Source organism: Prenolepis imparis, unplaced genomic scaffold (genome assembly GCF_030444845.1).
Source record: "Prenolepis imparis isolate NDT839.2.m4 unplaced genomic scaffold, iyPreImpa1.0 SCAF_36, whole genome shotgun sequence".
Classification (NCBI taxonomy): Eukaryota; Metazoa; Arthropoda; class Insecta; order Hymenoptera; family Formicidae; genus Prenolepis; species Prenolepis imparis.
Window position 1 is genome coordinate 26,788 of NW_028141194.1, and position 21,642 is coordinate 48,429.

The 21,642-nt window shown below is 27.9% G+C and overlaps 2 protein-coding genes and 1 pseudogene across 8 annotated transcripts; 2 read left to right on the forward strand and 1 right to left on the reverse strand.

Annotated features, from left to right (window-relative positions):
• The first annotated feature begins 320 nt into the window (after window positions 1–320).
• Window positions 321–7,667, forward strand: LOC145946994 (uncharacterized). 5 transcript variants are annotated; one of them, XM_083056758.1, is made up of 14 exons: window positions 321–581; window positions 897–1,069; window positions 1,157–1,380; window positions 1,528–1,710; window positions 4,080–4,098; window positions 4,399–4,631; window positions 4,717–4,881; window positions 4,981–5,133; window positions 5,201–5,275; window positions 5,379–5,441; window positions 5,519–5,733; window positions 5,835–5,994; window positions 6,067–6,259; window positions 7,525–7,667. In XM_083056758.1, exons 6-13 carry the CDS (start codon window positions 4,406–4,408, stop codon window positions 6,204–6,206), a joined length of 1,197 nt encoding a protein of 398 aa, XP_082912884.1. In that variant the 5' UTR covers window positions 321–581; window positions 897–1,069; window positions 1,157–1,380; window positions 1,528–1,710; window positions 4,080–4,098; window positions 4,399–4,405; the 3' UTR covers window positions 6,207–6,259; window positions 7,525–7,667. The 5 variants fall into 5 exon arrangements, with proteins under 5 accessions (XP_082912884.1, XP_082912886.1, XP_082912887.1 ...); XM_083056760.1 differs by lacking the exon at window positions 4,080–4,098 and having other exon boundaries at window positions 5,207–5,275; XM_083056761.1 differs by lacking the exon at window positions 4,080–4,098 and having other exon boundaries at window positions 5,210–5,275.
• LOC145947010 (putative cytochrome P450 12a5, mitochondrial) lies at window positions 6,911–10,432 on the forward strand (annotated as a pseudogene). Its single transcript, XR_014427110.1, has 8 exons — window positions 6,911–6,921; window positions 7,525–7,666; window positions 7,944–8,188; window positions 8,421–8,604; window positions 8,682–8,854; window positions 9,644–9,722; window positions 9,784–9,989; window positions 10,060–10,432. The product of XR_014427110.1 is annotated as a putative cytochrome P450 12a5, mitochondrial (transcript).
• Window positions 10,433–10,480: 48 nt separating this feature from the next.
• On the reverse strand, window positions 10,481–20,312 carry LOC145946997 (odorant receptor Or2-like). Of its 2 annotated transcripts, XM_083056766.1 has the most exons (7): window positions 20,022–20,312; window positions 18,826–18,922; window positions 15,732–16,041; window positions 13,836–13,935; window positions 13,471–13,572; window positions 13,208–13,366; window positions 10,481–10,754 (listed from the first exon to the last, which is right to left on the reverse strand). In XM_083056766.1, exons 1-7 carry the CDS (start codon window positions 20,310–20,312, stop codon window positions 10,695–10,697), a joined length of 1,119 nt encoding a protein of 372 aa, XP_082912892.1. In that variant the 3' UTR covers window positions 10,481–10,694. The 2 variants fall into 2 exon arrangements, with proteins under 2 accessions (XP_082912892.1, XP_082912893.1); XM_083056767.1 differs by lacking the exon at window positions 13,208–13,366 and having other exon boundaries at window positions 13,483–13,572.
• Window positions 20,313–21,642: the final 1,330 nt, after the last annotated feature.

Sequence of the window (21,642 nt, forward strand, 5' to 3'; positions counted from 1 at the left end):
TTTTTATATATTATATTTTCTTTTTTTTGCCTTTGTCTATTTTAACATTACACACGTCTCATATTATTTATTAATGATACGCTTTAGAAATTTTTATTTATTTTTTAACATACATATTATTATAATAATTTGTATTTCTTTCTATTTTGTATTATTTTTGTTAAATTATATTATTCTGATATGTTAGTAATGACTGAGTTAGAAAGAGAATGAGTTGGAGAGAGAACAAACAAGAGTGTGCGAGAGAGAAGTTTAGATGGCATTACTGGGCAACTCGCTTATTTCGCACATGCGCACTCCATTTTGGCCAACACTAACTTCAAAGGCGCCGACAGAGAGTTGCGCTACTGTATATACTGTGGTAAAGTTGTTAATAGAATGCAGGAATAAAGATAGCGCGCAGTGGGTATTAAAAAATATAAATTTAAAATTTAGACGGGACGTCACAGCTGTGAGCGTGCTCTATCCTTGTTCACCTTTTAGTAAGTAACAGAGATAGAATGACGCTGTCAGCGCTAATAGCGTCTCCCCGAACGCACCTATTAAAATCTGTGGTTTCGTCAAGAAAGGGACATGCTTCGGTAAGTACATTTTTAATCTAAGATATAATCTTCTTTTTAAACTATAAATATTAAAATATTATGTTGAATATTTAATGAAATATATAAAATGAAAATTATTGTTGCATATATTTTTGGCATTTTATTATTTTTTCTATATTGCCACAGTATATTTAACCCAAAGAAGTTGGGTTATGTCTGTATAAAAACCGCATTGCAATTATAAAAGTTAATTTATAATAAAATAAATTGTTATGCTTTGTCTCGTCTTATACAATATAATGCAATAATAATTTTTGTATAATATATTATAATGTCCAGTATTTATTTTTACAGTCTAAAAAAGAAGACGAAGCATGTCCTTTCATGGAATTTTATGGAAGGCCTGATGGTTGTTATATTTATTGATTTATTGTTTTATGGCGTTCTAATGTTTCACGATGTTCCTTTCAATAATGCGAAGAGATAAACAAATGAAGAACACGTCTCAGCGACACAGAACGTGAAAGGTGCCTAATATATATTTATTGTAAGTTATTATTGTGTATTTCAACTGTATTTTAATCTTTTTGTATGATACAATTTATTTTGATAAGGTTATACATATAAGTTCCCGCACTGATTGAGAAGACAAGACCTTACGAAGCCACTTTAATGCATTATACTTTTTCCTGCTTATCAAGCAGTTTCATATTATTCTCAGCGATTAAGATCTACCAAAGTCATTTTTGAAGAGAAGGCCTTTTGAAGTTACTTAATGCGTTACATTATTTCCTGCTTCCCAAAGAATTTCATATTCTCAGCGATTCAACTTGCATTGGTAAGCGATATATATTTATAAATTGCATTAACACACCCAAAAATGAGATTTATTCTTGAATATATCCTTTGACATATACATTTATGCGTAAAAATGTTTTATTTAGTAATAATATTTGTAAAATTTTTATCTGTTTGTGTGTTACAGTTTGCTTTGAGGTTGTACATAATAAGTTGTCGCGTTTGTACATAATAAGTTGTCGCTTTTGAAGATATTAAGGACTGTCAAAGTCAATTTTGAAGACAAGGCCTTTCGAAGTCACTTTTGTTGCGTTACACTTTTTCCTGCTTCCCAAGAAGTTTCATATTCTCAGCGATTTTACTTGCATTGGTAAGCGATATATTTATTAAATTGCATTTACACATGCATATTATGAATTTTTGATATTATTTAATTTTTTGCAATTCATATTTTTTTTAGTTTGATTACGTTTTATTTTTTAAATTTGTTTGCATATATGTATATATTTTTCAGCACTTTTTGTTTGTGCAATCCATTTTAATCATGCCAAAAGATTATCGATATTTAACTAAAAGGCGAAGAAATCAATTAATTAGTCATGAATTAGATCACATTACAGACTCTCATTCAATTCAATTAACTGCTTCAAACGTAGTTCCTAATGCAAACGAAGAAGCGGTATTTACTTTCGAAAATTCTAATGATACATTTCATAAAAGTGACACATTATCTTGTAGTTTAAATAACTGTGATGAATTATCAAAAACATCGCAGTTTGATGAAAATAGCAATGAAGAACATAGCGTAATTTCACAAGATATTTCATTATTGACAAATAATTCTGATTGTAATAACCATATGAGTTTCTGGAAAGATTTGCAAACGTTAATTATCGAACATAATATTCCGCACAATACTGCTAATAAACTGCTTCATATTCTAAAAAAAAACGGTCATATCGAATTACCTAACGATGTTAGAATTTTACTTCGAACACCACGAAACACGTCTTTACATCATATAAAATCTGTGGCGAGCGGTCATTATGCGCACTTTGGTCTTTTGCCTTCTCTCGAGCAATCTATAAAAATATATTCTAAATTTATAACGAAAAACGAAATAAATTTAAATGTAAATATAGATGGCTTACCAATTTCTAAAAGTTCAGGAAGCCAATTCTGGCCGATTATGGCATCTATTGAAAAAATAGATATCTACACATTGCCTTTTATAATTGGTGTATATCACGATACATCAAAACCTAATGATGCTAATAATTTTCTGACTGATTTTGTCAATGATTTCATTTTCATTTCAAAAAATGGTATAACTGTTTCTAATATAAAATATACCATTTCTATTAATGCTATAGTATGTGATACCCCAGCTAAATGTTTTATAACGTATACTAAAGGTCATACCGGGTATTTTTCATGCTCCAAATGTACACAATGTACATGGTGATTTTGCACATAATAGAGTGATTTTTCCAGAGACTCATAACACTTTACGCACAAACGATATGTTCAAAAATCGATGTCAAATAGAACATCACACGGGTAATTCTATATTGGAAAATCTTTCTATTGGCATGGCTTCGCAAATTCCGCTAGACTATATGGATCTCGTTTGTTTAGGTGTCGTAAAACGGTTATTACAATTATGGCGTAGGGGAAATAAAAACATTAGATTATCAACAGAAAATATAAATTCTGTTTCGTCTCATTTAATCGCAATGAAATCTTATATTCCGTCAGAATTTGCAAGAAAGCCTAGAGCTTTACATGACGTAGATAGATGGAAAGCGACGGGATTTCGCCAATTTTTATTGTACACGGGAATTGTAACAATGAAATCTGTGTTATCTGTCACTTGTTACAACCATTTTCTTTCTCTTAGTGTTGCTATAAGGATTTTAACTGATTCTCAATTATGTGTAAAATTCAATGCTTATGCGGATTCATTGCTATTATGGTTTGTTTCTAATTTTGGAAAAATTTATGGTGACGAATTTATTTCGCACAATGTTCACAATCTTATTTACCTTGCCTGTGATGTGCAAACTTTTGGTTGCTTAGATAATTTTAGTTGTTTTAAATTTGAAAACCATATGCAGAAAATTAAAAAAAGTTACATAATTCTGGAAAACCTTTACAGGAATTATGTAATCGTGTATTGGAAGAATTACAACTTCCAGTTCGATCCTATCACATGGTGCAATATCCCATTGCTATTTACAAAAATAATAACACAATTTCTCATGTGCAATTTCAAAATTTTAGAATTACAATATATCAAACCGGATGACTGTACTATTCTTGATGACAAATTTGTAGTTTTCATTTTGGATATATTTGAAGATAATCGCATTTTAGTTATTCGCGCAAAATGTTTTTCAAATCCCACATCTTTTTTTACTGTACCATGCGATTCGGAAAAACTTGGAATATTGGTCATATCAAATGCAACAACTTATAATACAATAACAATTCCAATAACACGAATAACAAAAAAATGTTTAAAAATAAAACATCCTGATGAAATTGATTCGTATATAATAATACCGCTTCAACACACCAATAATTAGGAACAATACATTAGTATTATATATGTCGATTCTTTCAATAATTTTAAGAATTGTTTTTCAATATTACAATCTATTACTTCTTTTTTTACAATTTTTACTTCTGCCTTAAGTTATGAATACTGAATCTTAATCCGTTGCCTTTGTATTGAAGAATGGCAAACATTTATAAGGTGGGTTTAATATTTGAAATCAATTAGTATATAAATTTTTTATAAAAGAATATATCATATTTTTTAAGTTTTATTTTGTTTAATATTATTATGCAATTGTTTATGAGCAAGAAGAGCGAAAATTATTGTATATAATTATATAATATACACAATTATAATTCATATTTATATAATATTTATAAAATTGTCTGCATGTTAAATTTGACTATTATTCATTTCAACAGATGTTTTATTTTATGCTTATTAATTTTCAAGTTTTATTTATGAGAATGTTCAATTAAAATATTCTTTTTATTTCAGTTTCAGAATGAATGACAATATTGAAAGTACAAGGAAGTACGCTGTTGTAAAATTTAAATTGGATTCTTCATATTCTGAAATACCAGTAACTTGGTTGATGGAAAGAACTGCCAATGGACAATGGTGTTTGTGGCCACCTCGAACAGTAAATTGCGCAATACTGATAAATAACTATGCGACTCCTAATTATGACACTTGGGTTCGACATGAAGTCGATTTCATCAAATATTGTTGTAAGTATACTTATGTACGTGTTAATATTTGTCTGAAAATAATGGAATACATGTACACAAAATTTTAAGAATTTTTCTTCTTTAGCATCTCTGGAATCAGCTCGAAAAAACGCTGCAGATTCCAATTATCAGACGATAGATGAAGAACGATTGGGAAGAGGGAAAAGGCAACATGTGCCATGCACCCGATATAGCAGTGAGGAAGAGGAATGTGAAAGTTCCCAATCTCGAAAACATAACAAGATAAGAAGTATGTATCATAAAAACGTATATTAATTTTTATCCTAATTAATTATCCTTTTAATTTCAATGTTATAATTTTAACATGAAATTTATTGCAACTTTCCAGGAAAACAGTGTGATGCCAATATAGTGTCTATGCCACCATCTTGCCCAAACAACTTTACGATGCATAATTCTAACAATAATTCTAACAATTCTAACGTACGAAAACAAACATATGATGAAAGTGCACAGAATGCAACTTCAAGTCCAGAACATGGTATCTAAAAATAATTGAAATAATAATAATTGTAATAATAATAATATAATATTCAATAATAATAAAGTTTCAGAAGAAGAAGAAAATAATTTTTCAATGGACGAAAATATAGACATTCGGAATGTGCCGGTAATATTTGAAGGTATGTAGTTCAAAAATTATAAAAATACAATAGAAACAGTAAACAAATTTACATTATAATATGGAACAAATAAAAAAAGAGTAACTTTTGTTTTATATTTCAGAATATAATGTAAATGATGCAGCCTCAACCTCAACTCAGAATAAGGAAGATTTAAATATAAAACGTAAATATTCTTTTTACTTGCATTTTATTAACACATCTTTTAATTTAACTTATTTTAACTCTTATTGTTTGTTACAGAAAATAAAAAAATGTTACGCATGATGGCTGCAATCCATATCACATTGAGAGATATAAATCAACGTTTAAATAGAACTTCCCTTAAAAATCGTGCAATCAATGTGGTTGAAAATAATGATGCTTTTATTGCACAATTTTTACCACTTACAACAATCAATACTATAAAAGAATTCGATAATTTATTAAAAACTACGGATGAGGCAGTGACACAATTTGTAAGTTTTATATTATATTTTACTTTTATGAACTTGATAATCGCATTTTATTAATATTTATATAATTATAATGCATGTAACATGTATTTTTTGTTTTATAGAAAGAATTACTATCGAAAATCGGAGGAAATAATTCAAGAGATAGTATCTATCGAACTTTGAAAAAAATATTCACGGATGAATGTGCCATGAATTGTTCGTGGAAAGGATTACGAAATAATTTTCGAATCGTGGACTTATACATGACGAAACTTATGAGAAGTATGTTATAGATCCTAGTAAATGTACAAACCAAAATGTTTATGAGCTCAAGATATTAATTTTTGTTTCTAGGAGAAATAATGTTGCGCAACATAAGCCTGACAGAATCCCAATTTGATCATATAGCAGCGGAATGGCTACGCTTTGCCAAACAAAGGAAACAAAGATTTGATAAGGCCATGGGAAACGAAGAAGATAATCGCATCGATTGAACACATTCGATCTTCACTGAACTTCAACTTTATGGGCAGTCTTTAGACAACACGTAACTATCTTATCGTGTAGTAAATAAGATACAATTTTCTTTTTCTTTTTGTTTATCCTAATAAATAACAGTCCTCAGTCTTCTAAATGCAGATGAAATATATACATAGCATATAATAAGGTCAAGTTTTACAATAGACTTTAATGTAGTAGGGATTTGAAATTGTGATTAAGTACTAAGTTTTCTTTTGTTTTATCAATGTGCTACAATTTTTTCATCGGATGTATAATGTAATGTAACTTTTATATAATTCATTAAGAAGAATTCTCTGAAAATCTCGCCGGTGGGTGCTGGGACTGTACCCTTTTGGTTACAGAGTCCGCACTGGCTTAAAATTTGAGATATTGACGATTTATCTTCGTAGATCCTTACTCAGACGAATACAATATTAATCAAAGAATTCTCTAAAAATCTCGCCGGTGGGTGCTGGGACTGTCAATTTTTAAATGACAGAGTCCGCACCGACGAGATTTTTAGAGTTTAAGCCAGTGGGTGCTGGGACTGTTTCCTTTTGGATACAGAGTCCGCACTGGCTTAAACTTTGAGATACTGATTTTTCTTCCTAGATATAGACTCATATCTTATTCAGACAAGTGGTGCTATAAGAGCAACACAAAATTTTTCATTAAATTATCAGTTTATATCGGAAAAATGAAAAAATTGTAGTACATTGAAAAAGTAAAATTATATCTGAAAATTGAATATTTAATTTCAAAGTATTATATATGTAATTTGCGTTAGATTGAAACAAACTGCGTCACTGATAATTCTTTCATAATTTTCAGTAATACGATATATTATACTAATATACACTAGGGTGTATATTAGTATAATATATCGTATTAGTATAATATATCGTATTATAAAATATATAAAATAATAAATCTCTAATCTAATTATAATATTTACAAAACATTTTTATATATTTTATATATTTGTATTATTTATATACAAAAATATATATATAATATATACGATAATAATAAATCTAATTATATATACAAAACGTTGATATCATAAGTAAAACATTTTGCTTAAATTAAATAAATATGCGAATTTAATCATATTTGTTTATTTATATTTATATAAAAATATTTGTATAAAATAATTATATAAAAGTATTTATATAAAAGAATTTATGTAAAATATATAACAGTATTTATTAATTTATATATTTTTTATAAAAATATTTTATGTTTTTTTTTATAAAACATTAAATAATGCAATAATTGTATAAAATAAATGTAAATTTTATAAAATATCAGACAAGGTTTGGAGTGGTTAGAAGTGAAAGACAAAGTCGATCAGCCGTTCCATGAAACAATTTCGAATTATGTCGGAAAACTGAATTTAGTGTGTGGCGAACTGGTTAACAAAATTCGTAGAATACGCAATCGACAAGACGAGGTATGCTATATGTTAAAAAACTAAATTTAATATTAAAAAATTTAATGTTAAAAAAAATTTTGTATAGTAATGTTAATTAAATAACATACAAAATAACGTTTAAAGAGTAAAGAAAAATTATGAAAAAGCAATCTTTTATGTATGGGTATATAAATCTCATAAGGGAATAAATTTTACAAAGATGATAACACATAGTATTGTCAAACATAGCTTAATATAATAATAAATAAACTTGAAAAGTAGTATTTTAGTTATTATTTGTTATTATTAACAATAGGTACCAACGAATTTTCATCAGGACCTCACCGCATGGGGTCTGGAATGTTTCTATGTAATGATGTTCAATAGGCATCTTAGTTTTCTCGATTTCTCGAAATCAACGTCCGAGGCTACAAAAGTTATGGATGCGTTAAGTACCGCTCATACATATATGAGCCGGTGCGAAACTGGATTTCAAGTGTGGAGATTTTTCGAAACTCCATTCGCCAAAAAACTTTTTGCAGCTTGCGACATCCTTGACGAGTGAGTTATATGAAATATTTGACAGAACACCTCAACAAGAAATATCTTATCAAATATATTATCATTCTGTTGTGTGTATATTTATTATATAATAATAATTCTATTTTTAACAATAATAATTATAATTATAAATTATAATTTGATTGTATGTGATGACCATAAAACTTTTAATTTTTAGTAATATTATGCTTTGTTGATTTCATATATTTACACACATGAATCTCTACTTTAGGATTATTGGAAAATATATTCATCAAATGCAGAGCAAACTGCAGACTTCTTCGCTATCAAAACCAGAAAAATCTACGAATGAAGAAAAAAATTTCTCATTGCTCGAAAAGATGATAATTCGGGGTATCCATTCTGAAGATATTGCTATCCTTTTGATGGATATGATTATTCTAGGCGTTCAGGCTGTAATGTGCAATATAATCTGATATAAACAAGAAATAAAAATATAAATATATATAATAAATATTTTTTTTATTTTTAGGTTATTAATTGCGAGGCGTTCCTGCTTTATTTCTTAGCGAGAAATCCTAGAATACAAAAACGATTATATGACGAAATTATCTCTATTTTACCTAAAACAAATAAAGCAGCTATGACAAAAGAAGCCTTGGAAAACATGCCATATCTAAAAACATGCATAAAGGAAAGCCTTAGGTTATAGAATTTATAAAAATAAAATAATAGCTTTATAGTCTTTCTCCATTATAATTTAAAAAAACTTTGAATAGTTATACACACATTAGTTCCTATAATAAGCAACGTAATAGAAAAATAAACAAGAAGTGTTATATAATATATTTATTTATTTATTTATTACTATATTATATACAAGGTATTTCTAAATAAGTGCGAAAAATTTTAGGAGATGATTCTTGTCGAAAATTAAGGTAGGTTTTTCATATAAACATGTATTCCTGTATCTCTTCTTGAGGAGTTATATTCTTTCAAAGGAGGAGGTAAACATTTTTAATTTTTTTCTCAAATTTTGGACAAGTTAAAAAATAAAATTTGGTGAATATTTTCTATTAGGGGAAAAAGAATACTTAATAATATTTTTTAAGTCTTCTCGTATCGTTATAAGAAGATAAAATTAAGAACCCCTATTCAATATTTTATTAGAACTTTTTAATCGGAATGTGATCATCTAAAAAATATGCGTTAAAAAGCTTGATTTCTTTAGAAACTTTTTTTTCGTAAAATCAATAGTTTTCAAAAAGAAAAGTAAAAACCTAATTTTTACCTTCCCCTTTGAAGGACTGTAACTCTTCAGGGAGGGATATAGGAGGATATGTTTATATGAAAAACCTCCCTTAATTTTCGACAAAGAATCATCCCCTAAAATTTTTCGCACTTAATTATTAGGAACCCCTGTATGTATAATATAATATTGTTTTATGAATATAATGTTATATGTACTATATATAATATTTTTTTATGTGAAAGGTTGCGACCTGCATTTCCCTATTTGACGAGATTATTATCGTCGACAATTTCGCTACATGGATACACGATACCGAAGGGGGTAAGTTGCAAGTGTTAGTTCAAATCTATATGTAAGATAATAAATAATTTTTGTGTTTTAGACTTTCGTCATAACGGCGAATCAAATAACATCGCAACGGAGTAGTTTGAAGATCCTGGCAAGTATCAGCCAGAAAGATGGTTGAAACAGATCGAAAATACGAGTAACCCTTTTCAAGAGTATTCATGTCTACCTTTCGGACATGGTATACGATCCTGCTTAGGAAAAGATATGGGTGAAATGCAAATGATGTTGCTCACTGCAAAGGTAAATTTTGCACGCAATAAAGCAATAGATGTAATAGGAAAATGGCTAAATTTTATATTTTCTCTTACAGTTGGTACGAGAATTCACAATTGAATACGATTATGCTGATATCCAAAGTCAATTTCATATGGTTAATATACCAAATAAATCGTTACGTTTTCGATTCTTAGATAGGAATTAAAGGATAATAAAAAATATAAATTTCAGACAAGATTAGAAAGATATAAGAAACATATATATAATAATTAATAGATGTAACAGAATATACATCTTTATTATATGATTATATCACGTAGAATTATTTTTCTGTAAAAATATACATATGAGGTAAAAAAAAACAGATATATATTTTATGTCAAATTACATATTATTTTATTAACAGAATAATTTAAAAGTTACAATAAAAGTGTATTTATGTTCATTGTGTTAAACAGTAAGTAATACTAAGAAAAGTATAATTTATTATATCACTTGTTGTCAAATGTTTTATTAAAATACATATTAATTGCGATAGATAAAAGTCAAATAATAATTCTTGTAATTTATAAACATAACTAATTTATAAAATATAAGTATATAAGAATAGTTGCATGATGATTTTACTAACAAGTGCAAATTTTCATTACAACACTGTGATTCTATATCATAACAAACGTTTTATGAAAATACAATTCATTGATTTTTATTCTAGATTTGAATCTTCTTTTACTCCTGACCCATTAAAATACGCACAAATGCCATGTACGAAAAAACGGTCGAAACATACTGAAAAATTAAAAAAAAACTATGTTATTGACTACTCTTAAATAATGTTGCATAGCAATTGCTGTTGCATATAAAAATCTAAAAAATAGATTGCAATTCAAAGAAAAAAATATAGAATATATACAAAAAAATGATATAATAATAGTAATGCATAAAATATAATACATAATATATATATATATATATATTATGTATTATATTTTATATATATATATATATATATACCGGGTGTTAAATTTCAAACGTAACAGGTGGAATATCTCGTAAACAATGTATTTTAGAAAAAAATGTTTCCTACAAAAGTTGTAGGGTTTCGAGGGGGACATAACTTAGTAATATTCATATGACCTTGGGCGGCGTCTCCAAGATCAAGTGGAGGTAAGAATAAATATTTTAAATGGAAACCTATATTTTTTATTATAACATCTTTTTCTACTAATTAACTTGAACAACTTTTATCTGAAGCATTTTTTTATTTACCTTATATTTTTTAAGATATTCAAGAAAAACTTGGTAACTCTTCAGCTTACGATATTGAAGATCAAATAATGGAACAAAAGGACTCAAAAAAGAAAAAAGAAAATAATTAATGAAGCAAATAAGAAATAAACTTTATTCATAAATCTTCACATTTAAAAATAAAAGAATTTTTAGAAAGAGTATCGAAGTCAACCAAATTCTTTTTCTTAAAAAAAAAAATTCCATTAATCTAAGTGTTCAAAATGTTGTCCTCTTACATCTATGCAAGCTTGTAATTTTCGTTGGAAACCATTATGCACACTTTGTAATTCGTCTCTTGAAATTCTTCCGCACGCTTCGCGTATTCGTTCTATCATATTTTCTCTTGTAGTTGGAGGATTAACATAAACAATTTTCCGAATTCTACCCCACAAATAATAATCTAGGCAAGTCAGATTAGGTGATCTGGGAGGCCAAGACACTGGACCTCCCCGACCTATCCATCGGTCAGGAAAAATAACATTCATGTGTTGTCTGACGATTACACTAAAGTGGCAAGGTGCTCCGTCAAGTTGCATCCACATGTTCTGTCGAAGGTTTAGAGGTAAATCTTCCAGAAGAGGAGGTAGTTCCTCAACCAGAAAGTTCAAAAAAATTCGTCCGTTAACGATATTATCGAAGAAAAATGGGCCGATAATTGTGTCACCAATGGCACACCACACATTCAACGACCATACATGTTGATGATCAATTTGTCTTAACCATCTAGGATTTTGGTCGCTCCAATAATGAAGATTATGACGATTCACATGGCCACTGTTATGAAATGTAGCTTCATCGCTCCACAATATTTTAGAAAAGAACATTTCATCTTCTTCATAGCGCTGTAAGGCCCATCGGCAAAATTCTAATCTTCTATTATAATCTTCCTGCGTTAATGCTTGGTGTAAGTGGATATGATATGGATGTTGGTGTTGACGACACAAAATATTCCAAACATTTACGTTGGATGTTCCAAGTTCCCGTGACAATTGTCGTGTACTGTAATGAGGGTTCACAGTAATTGCTGCTAAAACGTTTATTGTCATTACAAACTGGACGAGGCCGATTTATATTGCGATGAGCGGCAAAAGTTCCGTGCTCTCCTGAACGATAAAATACACGAATGAAGACCATGGGAGATGGATAATGGAGCCTATTATAGTATCTTTGCCGGTAAACTCTAGCAGCTCCTCTAGCATTTCGTCTACATTCACCATAAATTAAAAGCATGTCACGATATTCCACATCAGTATAACGCACCATAACGGCAAGTGAAAAAAGAATAGAAAATGGAAACACAATTTACTCTAATGACCACATTAGTCGCACTACTGTAACTGATTTAAAAAGTTACACATTCCCACCTTCTTCCGTAAATATGAAAGTCCGTGGATTGGCGCTGACGATACAACAAAAAATGTAAACACACTGAGTGCTCAGTCTATCTGTTATGTGTTTTTTCTGATCGACTACAATACATCTGCTTGAAAGTCAAATGACAGAAGGAAAAGATTCAGAAAAGAAAAAATGCTTTATTAATAAATCTTTAAATAAAAAAGACAGAATTTTTACATAGAAAAACATGTTGAAAGAATTACCAAGTTTTTCTTGAATATCTTAAAAAATATTAGGTAAATAAAAAAATGCTTCAGATAAAAGTTGTTCAAGTTAATTAGTAGAAAAAGATGTTATAATAAAAAATATAGGTTTCCATTTAAAAAATTTATTCTTACCTCCACTTGATCTTGGAGACGCCGCCCAAGGTCATATGAATATTACTATGTTATGTCCCCCTCGAAACCCTACAACTTTTGTAGGTAACATTTTTTTCTAAAATGCATTGTTTACGAGATATTCCACCTGTTACGTTTGAAATTTAACACCCGGTATATATATATATATATATATATATATATATATATATAAAAGGTTAGAGATAGTTAAACACTTACTGTAGCATAATAATTAATCGACAAACTTGGTAATGCGCATGGAATTGAAACAGTGACCGGATGTTGACTTCTTAGTATAACATGTATTAAAAGTTTTCGCATGGCCAAGTCACCGTCATACCATAATGAATCATAAACAGCTGACGCAATGTCGGTGCTCTAATCAAAGTTTGCATAACACATTAGTTTAAAAAACATTATAACAACAATTTATATTATCTATATTATAAGTTAAATTGCAATCTATTTATTAAATAATTTACCATGTTGATTACATTGTCAGCTGGCCAGGCGTACATGTAAAGTTCTACAAAACCTCCGAAAGCTATCATAAGAAACGTCCATTTCACTGACCATGGCTGCTTCTGCATACATTACCATGTGCATACATATACATACATAAATATACTGTATGACAAATTAAGTGAGAGAAATATGAATTTATTTAATATTTTTATATACAATTATTATATTATATATTTTTTTATATAATTAGATTAAGTATATTTTGTTCTCTGTAAATAAATGAGAACATAAAGTAATCTTATTATAAAACGGTAATGATGCAGAATATGTAATAATTTTCTTACTCGGGAAAGTATATAATATATATATATATTATACTTACGCTTATAAAAGTAAGATAACCAAATATTACAGCACCAATACTAAAAGTTACGCATAATAGCGCTATATAACGAATTGCGAGCGCTACTTCTTTTGCATATCTGTAAGTAATTCATTGTCAGAATACTTAATTATATCTAATGTTTCTTATATATAAAATTAGTAGAACGATTAATTATTTGATATTTTATCTCATATTAATAAAAATGTGCTGCTATACAAATTATTTTATTATTTATAAAGATATATTTTCAAAAAAATTTATATATCATGTAATTTTTTCTCAAAATTTAATTAAATTATACTTTTATCAATAATATTTAATATATTTAATATTTAATATTTAATATTAATAATAAAATTAATTAAATAAAATTTTTTAAAAATTGGATGGTATATTTAATATATAATAAATATTAACAATAAAAATATTTCAAGTAATTTGAAATAAATATATGAAAAATTTTCGGTGCATATAAATTTACTAAAGATAATGTCAAACTCTAACAAAAATAATTATTTATGAAAACCTACATTTTATAAATAATCTTTTGAGATGTATTACACAGGGTATTTCTCAAACATATGTCAAAAATTCAAGGGATGATTCCTTGGGTTATTTTATAAAAATTTATACTTTTGATGATTTTTCAAAAATCATTTTGTTTTGAAAATACAGAACGATAAAAATTTATATAAGAAAATAATTAATACCTACTTGTAAAAGTTATTAATGTAGTGTTCAAAGAACTTTTTTGTTGTTACCACACACATACACACACACACAGTGATGTCGGAATGTGTTGAAAATATTGCAATGATATTGTTGTGAAAATATTGTATTTCTTGTAAATTTTTATCGTCCTATATCCTCGAAACAAAGCGATTTTCGAAAAATCATCAGAAGTATAAATTTTCATAAAATGATCCAAGGAATCACTTCTTGAATTTTTGACATAAGAAACACCCTGTATAAAGACTGAAGGCGTGAGAGTAATTTGTACTTTGAATCATTTGGAAATTGTTTCTGATAATTGAGATATGTCATGTTTTAAAACATTTTATTTTTATATTTAATTTAACCAGTTATTGAGTTTAATAATGTATAGCGCAAGATTACTCGAGTTTAAAATAATTCAAATTTAAAATAAAATTGTAAACGTATATTAATTTTTTTAAAACAAAGTAACACTATACAAAAAACTTTTATTTATTTTTTTGATTTATTTTTGCATTATCTGCCTTTCGATTATATTATGTTTTATCATTTTTTATAATCTATTTTGTATAAGAGATGCGAAAAGGTCGCTCAATATCGTATACTTAAGATTTTGATAAATGTTTACTTTAGCGCAGGCATGCCAAACTCGTTTTGCATTATGGGCCACATGATCTATTTTGTATTAAGCTGAGGGCCGCATGTTTTCAATGTTCCTAGAATAAATAAAATACGATTTTTTAAATTATTATATTTAGTATATTCAATGTATATTATACATAGTCGCTTTGTATTTATATCTTATGTTACTTTTTAAATAAAAATATTTTACGATTTTTTAAATAAAAAAATAAAAATAGAAACTATAATAAAAAATATTTTACTTTTTTTTATAAAAAACAAAAATAGAAACTATAATGAAAAATAAACAAAATCACAATTTAATATTATTTTTTAGAAGATATTTGACATCGTTTTTCACAAAACAATTTTTTTGAAAAGATTTTCAAGAAGTTTCGGCGGGCCGCAGTTTTTTCGTTGGCGGGCCGCGTGTTTGACATGCCTGCTTTAGCGTAACATACATTTACAAATATACATTTACTAATTACTAAAACATACATACATTTACTAATTACTAAAACATACATACATATATATATGTATATGTATATTATGTACCTGAGTAATATGTAGTGTTCTCGAGTGTACTTTATGAACTCTTTCATATTCGTCATCGTACGATAGCGTTCGGATAAAATGTGAAATCTGACGGCTACAAACCAAAGTAGAAGAGCAGGAAAACTATTGGCGCTAACTTGTGTCATACTTTGATAAATAGTTAACATATGATGTGCAAAGATAATAGTTTTCAATGGTTGATGTTGTACATCAAATGGATACTCCGCCGCGCTGGGAAACGGTTGTGGCGAAAACAAGGGTGTAGCTATCATACTGATGGCTGTCATTATTACCCAGCAAAAAATGCTACCTATGGTAATTGATATTTATATAATTTATTATTTACATAATGTTGAATACAAAAAAATGTTTTTTAATTTAAAAAATAATAATCATTAATAACCATTAATTTGAAGATTATTATATTTAATATCTTTAGTAATTTATATAATAACAATCATTTTCATCATGATTTAAAGATTAAATTATATATTTAATATAGTTAGTAATTATTTTAATGTACTCAGTACTGAGTTAATTTCATAAAAATAATAAATTAATATAAAATTAACCCCTTCTCTCTCTCTCTCTCTCTCTCTCTCTCTCTCTCTCTCTTCCTTTTTCTCTCCCTTGCTCCTCCCCCTCTCTCCTCTTCACCTTTCCTTCCCCCCTTTTCTTTCTCTCTCCTCTCTTTTTATAAGAAAGGAATCTTATTGGTTTAGTTAAAAACACTTCTCATTTTTTAAGAAAAAATTTTATAAAAATAAGCTACACATGTAAAATAGGAAATACTAACTAAAATCAAAATTATATTATTAAATAATAGAATTAATATTTTATTTGACTAGCTTTTGTTAAATTTCTGGTTTCATTATTATGTTCTCAAAGAGTGTTTCCCATTTTTTTCATTGAAAGACTTTCAGTTGAAAATTTTGCAGGCCTTCAAATTTTTATATTCCTCTCCATTAATATAATTCTGCAAGGAATAAATAAGTCATCTGATAGATGCAAAGTTAAATATGACAAGTGAGATAAGGGTGATGCCAAGTTTCACTTTAGTAAATAAACACAGAAATGCTGCTATTGTTTAAAATAGTTGCTATGTTTAAATAGAATATAATACTCTTTTTGTTGTTCAATTCTTGACGCTTTTTTGATTTTGTTGTCTTCAGTTTGTCCGAGTTAAAAGCAATATGTAACCATTTAAAAATTTCGCTGTTTGTTAAGAATTCGCAATGACGCTTTTTCAATATTACCAAGTGTGTAACACGATCTTTTTTCGATAAAGAACTGGACAATTTGCGATACGGGATTTCCGAAAAAATATTAACAGATAGCAAGGTACAAATTTTATGAGCAAAATATTTAAAAATACTTGTAAATTATTTAAAATCGATAAAATACAAACCGTCTATCATCCGGCAAATAATGGATACATGTAAATAAACTAAAAACGCTCATAGAAAATTGAAAAGCGAAAGAAAAGAAAGAAATTAAAATAACAGAATAAAAACCTTTATCGCGGCTCAGGTTCAATCACGGTTGGTTTTCAGGAAATTGCAGAAGCTCAGAATCTCGGAATCATTGCACCTTTTCGGATCGATATTTTTATACAGGCGTAAACTTTTAGGCAAATATCCGTAATAAGGGAAGGGTCGCCCTTCCTCAAAGGCCTTTACTGCACACCTCAAGGGAATGGAAATATCCCACCTGGGCCAGGGCACAACTTCCGTCACCGTTCCACAGTCAGTGATAACATCTACAGTTATTCGCAATGAGTATGGAGTATTGGGACTCCGATAAACCGCGTAACAAGCACACACCATGGGATCATTTGATAACTCGAGCCCCACAACAGGTTCACGTACACATAATTCACAGAAGGGTTTATGCCTTCCTTTTCTAAAGCGAAATCCGTATTCGTAACAAAAGTAGAATAAATTCATGATATACGTATGTATGTCGAAAAACAGTCAGACAGAGACTGAGGAATAAAAGTCAACATAACATTGTTATTGTTACGAAACAATACAGACATACTAAACTGGAAACAAAACATTTTACAACACCGCTCCGAATTAGCAGAACTAAAAGACAAATTAAGAGACATCAATAACGAAAATAAATTCTTCGCAAACAAACAAACACACAAAAACAATTTATTTATGTAATGACATCGAGCGGAATAATTATCCTTATTATAACAATATTGATAGTATAAATTACACCAGTTTACAGATAAAAATTATTTTAAGCCAAACAAAGTGTTTCTTATAGATTTTTGAGTGCTAAAAACGATGCCGCAAACTAAATTTCACTAGCACGTCAGATTTCCAAAATAATTGAGGTTTAATATGTAAAAACTGGCTTTTTTGCGATATTTAAGATTTTTTTGTAAAAAAAGTTAACGTTATCCGGAAAGTCTGATCAAATATCGTGAACGTATTGCTCATCCCGTATAAAATGCATTTTTTAAATTTCAATATTTAACTTTTTAGCCGTGTTATGAAAGATTAAAGCTGGAAGCTATTTCTCATATAATAGAGATACTGTTAAAGAAAAAGGTTTGGGAAAAAATTTTTTTCAAAATTGATTTTATAATTATTTGTCCCCCTTTAGATCATACAACTTTTGTCTGAAACATTTTTTCAAAAATTTGTTTCGAAAAATTCAAGGTAGGTAATTAAAATGAGACAACATATTGTATACATATACATATAAATATACATTTAGTGAAATCTATCACGATAAGTTACACTGTATATGTGCATCGATAGCCTTAATATTACACATTATGAATACAATTATATGATTTCATCATCATAGGTGGAATGTCGTAAAAAATAAGCTATTTTTTACATATTAAATCTCAATTGTTTCGGAAATCTGACGTATTAGTAAAAATTGGTTTGCGGCATCGTGTTCAACATCCAAAAATCTATAAGAAACATCTTGTCTGGTTTAAAATATTAAAAAAAGCAAAAATATTTTTTCTAAACTAGTGTTATTAACTCATTAAATATCATTGTGCTTAATATGCACACAATTAATTCAAGATAAGTTTATATTAAAAAAGTATATTTTTTGTACATACCATAAAACAACTTGCATCTGTCAACATAGCGTTGAAAAATTTCTTTTTCATGTTTTTGAGCTTGCTGGTAATAATCCTCAATTTCCAAAACAATAAACTGCATTTATCAAAACCAATTATTAATAATTTTGTTATTGTTTTATGAATGCGTAAACTACTATTGAAATATTTTATTATCAATTAGACCAACTTAGATCATATTGATTGTACACGAGAAAGTTGCAAAATCTATGGCGCAAAATCTAAAAAATAACAAGTATTACAATAATTATGCCTAAAATAATATTCATTTCATGTAACGTTTTAATCAGGCGTAGAAATAAGGCTCTTGATAATTTAAAGATAAAATAAAGGATGGCTAAGAGCACAAGCGCGATTGTTGGGGAGCGCGAAAAAGAGAAATTACTTTATTATATTTATAAATCCAAAAACATTAGCGGACGTTTTCATCCCTATTTCGGATTATCTTCAGCGCAAAATTATAAATAATTACAAAAAGTCACTGGGGAGGATAAAAGAGAATATAATAAATAAATAAATAATAGACCTGTCACTAATATTAAAAAAGAATAATTTATCATATCGCCTTTTTAACTGCTGACATCCACCGTTTGCGTATTTAATTTATTATGTTATTTGTTTTTACTTTATATTATATCTTTATTACTTTCTTTACTTTTGTGTAGGTATATCCAGTGTTTACTATTATCTAAATAAAATTATATAGATAATCATCTAGATAAAATTTTGGCGTCATCTTGTCTTTATATAGATAATAAAAATATGTATTATCTATATCTGCATCTTAGTTGAAAAAGTATATCTTTACTAAATTATCTAGAAATTATCTAGATAGTGATAATTTGGTTTAAAGTTATAGCACATAAAAATACTTAAGTAGTAGAACTTAAGAAGTAAGCGATAAAAACTTACAAATAAAAATATGAATATATTTCTATATTCCTTTTATAATTTACATTTTTTATAACTGTGTTTACATAAGCGGTTTAAAAAAAAATATTATCTGGAAGTTATCTAAATGAATCGTCATATAATTTTATCTTTTATCTAGATATATTTAAAACAAAATCATCTTGATCTTATCTAAGATGAATTTACATATTTTCATCTCATCTTTATCTAATAGTTAATTTTAAAATCATCTAACAATAAGCACAACACTGGGTATATCTTACCTGCAAACGTTTGTCCTGCATTGCGAAAAGTATCAGCTGCAGTAGAATTTGTAAGGCGGCGCTCAATTCGCATCCCAGTTTCATCACAACCATGTAATCCTTATGTTTGCAGATTGTCCATATCACCGCGACGATGAATATCGTCGAGTTCGCGCAGCAGAAATATCGAAAGGCACTGTGAAGAAATCGTCGAAGTCTCGTCGCGTTCGGTGATAGCGGCCAACAGCAGGCGAACATCAGGTATACCCTCAGAAAAGCGATCACCCTATCCAATGTTACCTTTTTCTCCATTACATACACGGAAGTGTTCCTCGTGCTAATTTACGGTGGAAACTTAAGCTGGCATAACACATGAACCCCTCACATGATCACCCTCGCAATATCGCTGAGGTTATTTACTCGAATTATTGTACGCGCGGTGCATAAGATATAAGTAACGCGTTGCGCAGCCTATATTCGGAACAGAACGCATCGATTTTCGAAAGATTTCAATAGGTGATATATTAGAAGATATTAGGTTTAATTTTTCCCTTCTTAACACACTCTGGTTACAATTTTATAAAATAATGAACTAAATGGTTGCAAAAATAAAATTATTAAAAATAATATTATACATTTTGTGAAAGAAATATATATACTTATAATATTGAAAACTTTTTCATAATTTCGTATTTCTATATAATTATTTAATATTTTAATAAATTTTATATATTAAATATATGTATATATATATTTGAAACTCTGATACTTTGAAATTTGTAGAAGTTGTTTTACTTTGGGGAATGTGAGAGATTATGTGTAGGACATGATTCCTATTTTATTATTTTATTAAGACTATTAAGAGAGACTCGAGGGAAGAGTTTTGCGTACAATATTGAATTTGTAACACTGGCGAGAAATGTTCTTAGTTAGATTGATTGCTACCTGGAAAGTTATGCAGGTGAAATAATTTTCATCGATACTGACTAGATATCTTGTCTTGAATTGCTTTCCCACTATATAAGAAGATAATGATCATTAATTAATCATCGTGCATCGAACATTACATTATCTCCTGCCTACAAACGCTGTTAGACTCTACATTGCGTTTAAGTAATTACCAACTAACGGCAATTGTCTAGTAATAATTAAATATAATATATAATAAAGTATAATTAGCAATAAAACTGACAATTAATTGTAGATTTTCTTCTAGCAAACTGATATTTTATCATATTTTAAAATTTTTTAAATAGTGTTAAATAATAAATATTGTTAAATAATAATTAAATAGTGTTAAATTATAAAATTTTTTAAAAAGAGTGTGTGTGTGTGTGTGTGTTTGTGTATAATATGTGTAAAACGAATTCAGTTCGATTTCGGATTTAATAGTGACCCGATGTAGACTAAATACTCTCTATAAATTATTATTAATTAATATTTCTTATTTATATTTCTATTTAATGGCCATAAATATTTGTATTTAATGGCCATACATTTTATATATTTTTAATTAGTGACTGTAAATTTTATATTTTTATATTATTTTATATATTATAATTTTGCCTATAATTTGTAAATTTTAATTATTATTAGTTTTATCTTTGTTACATATTTTAAAACAAATAATAAAATATTAATT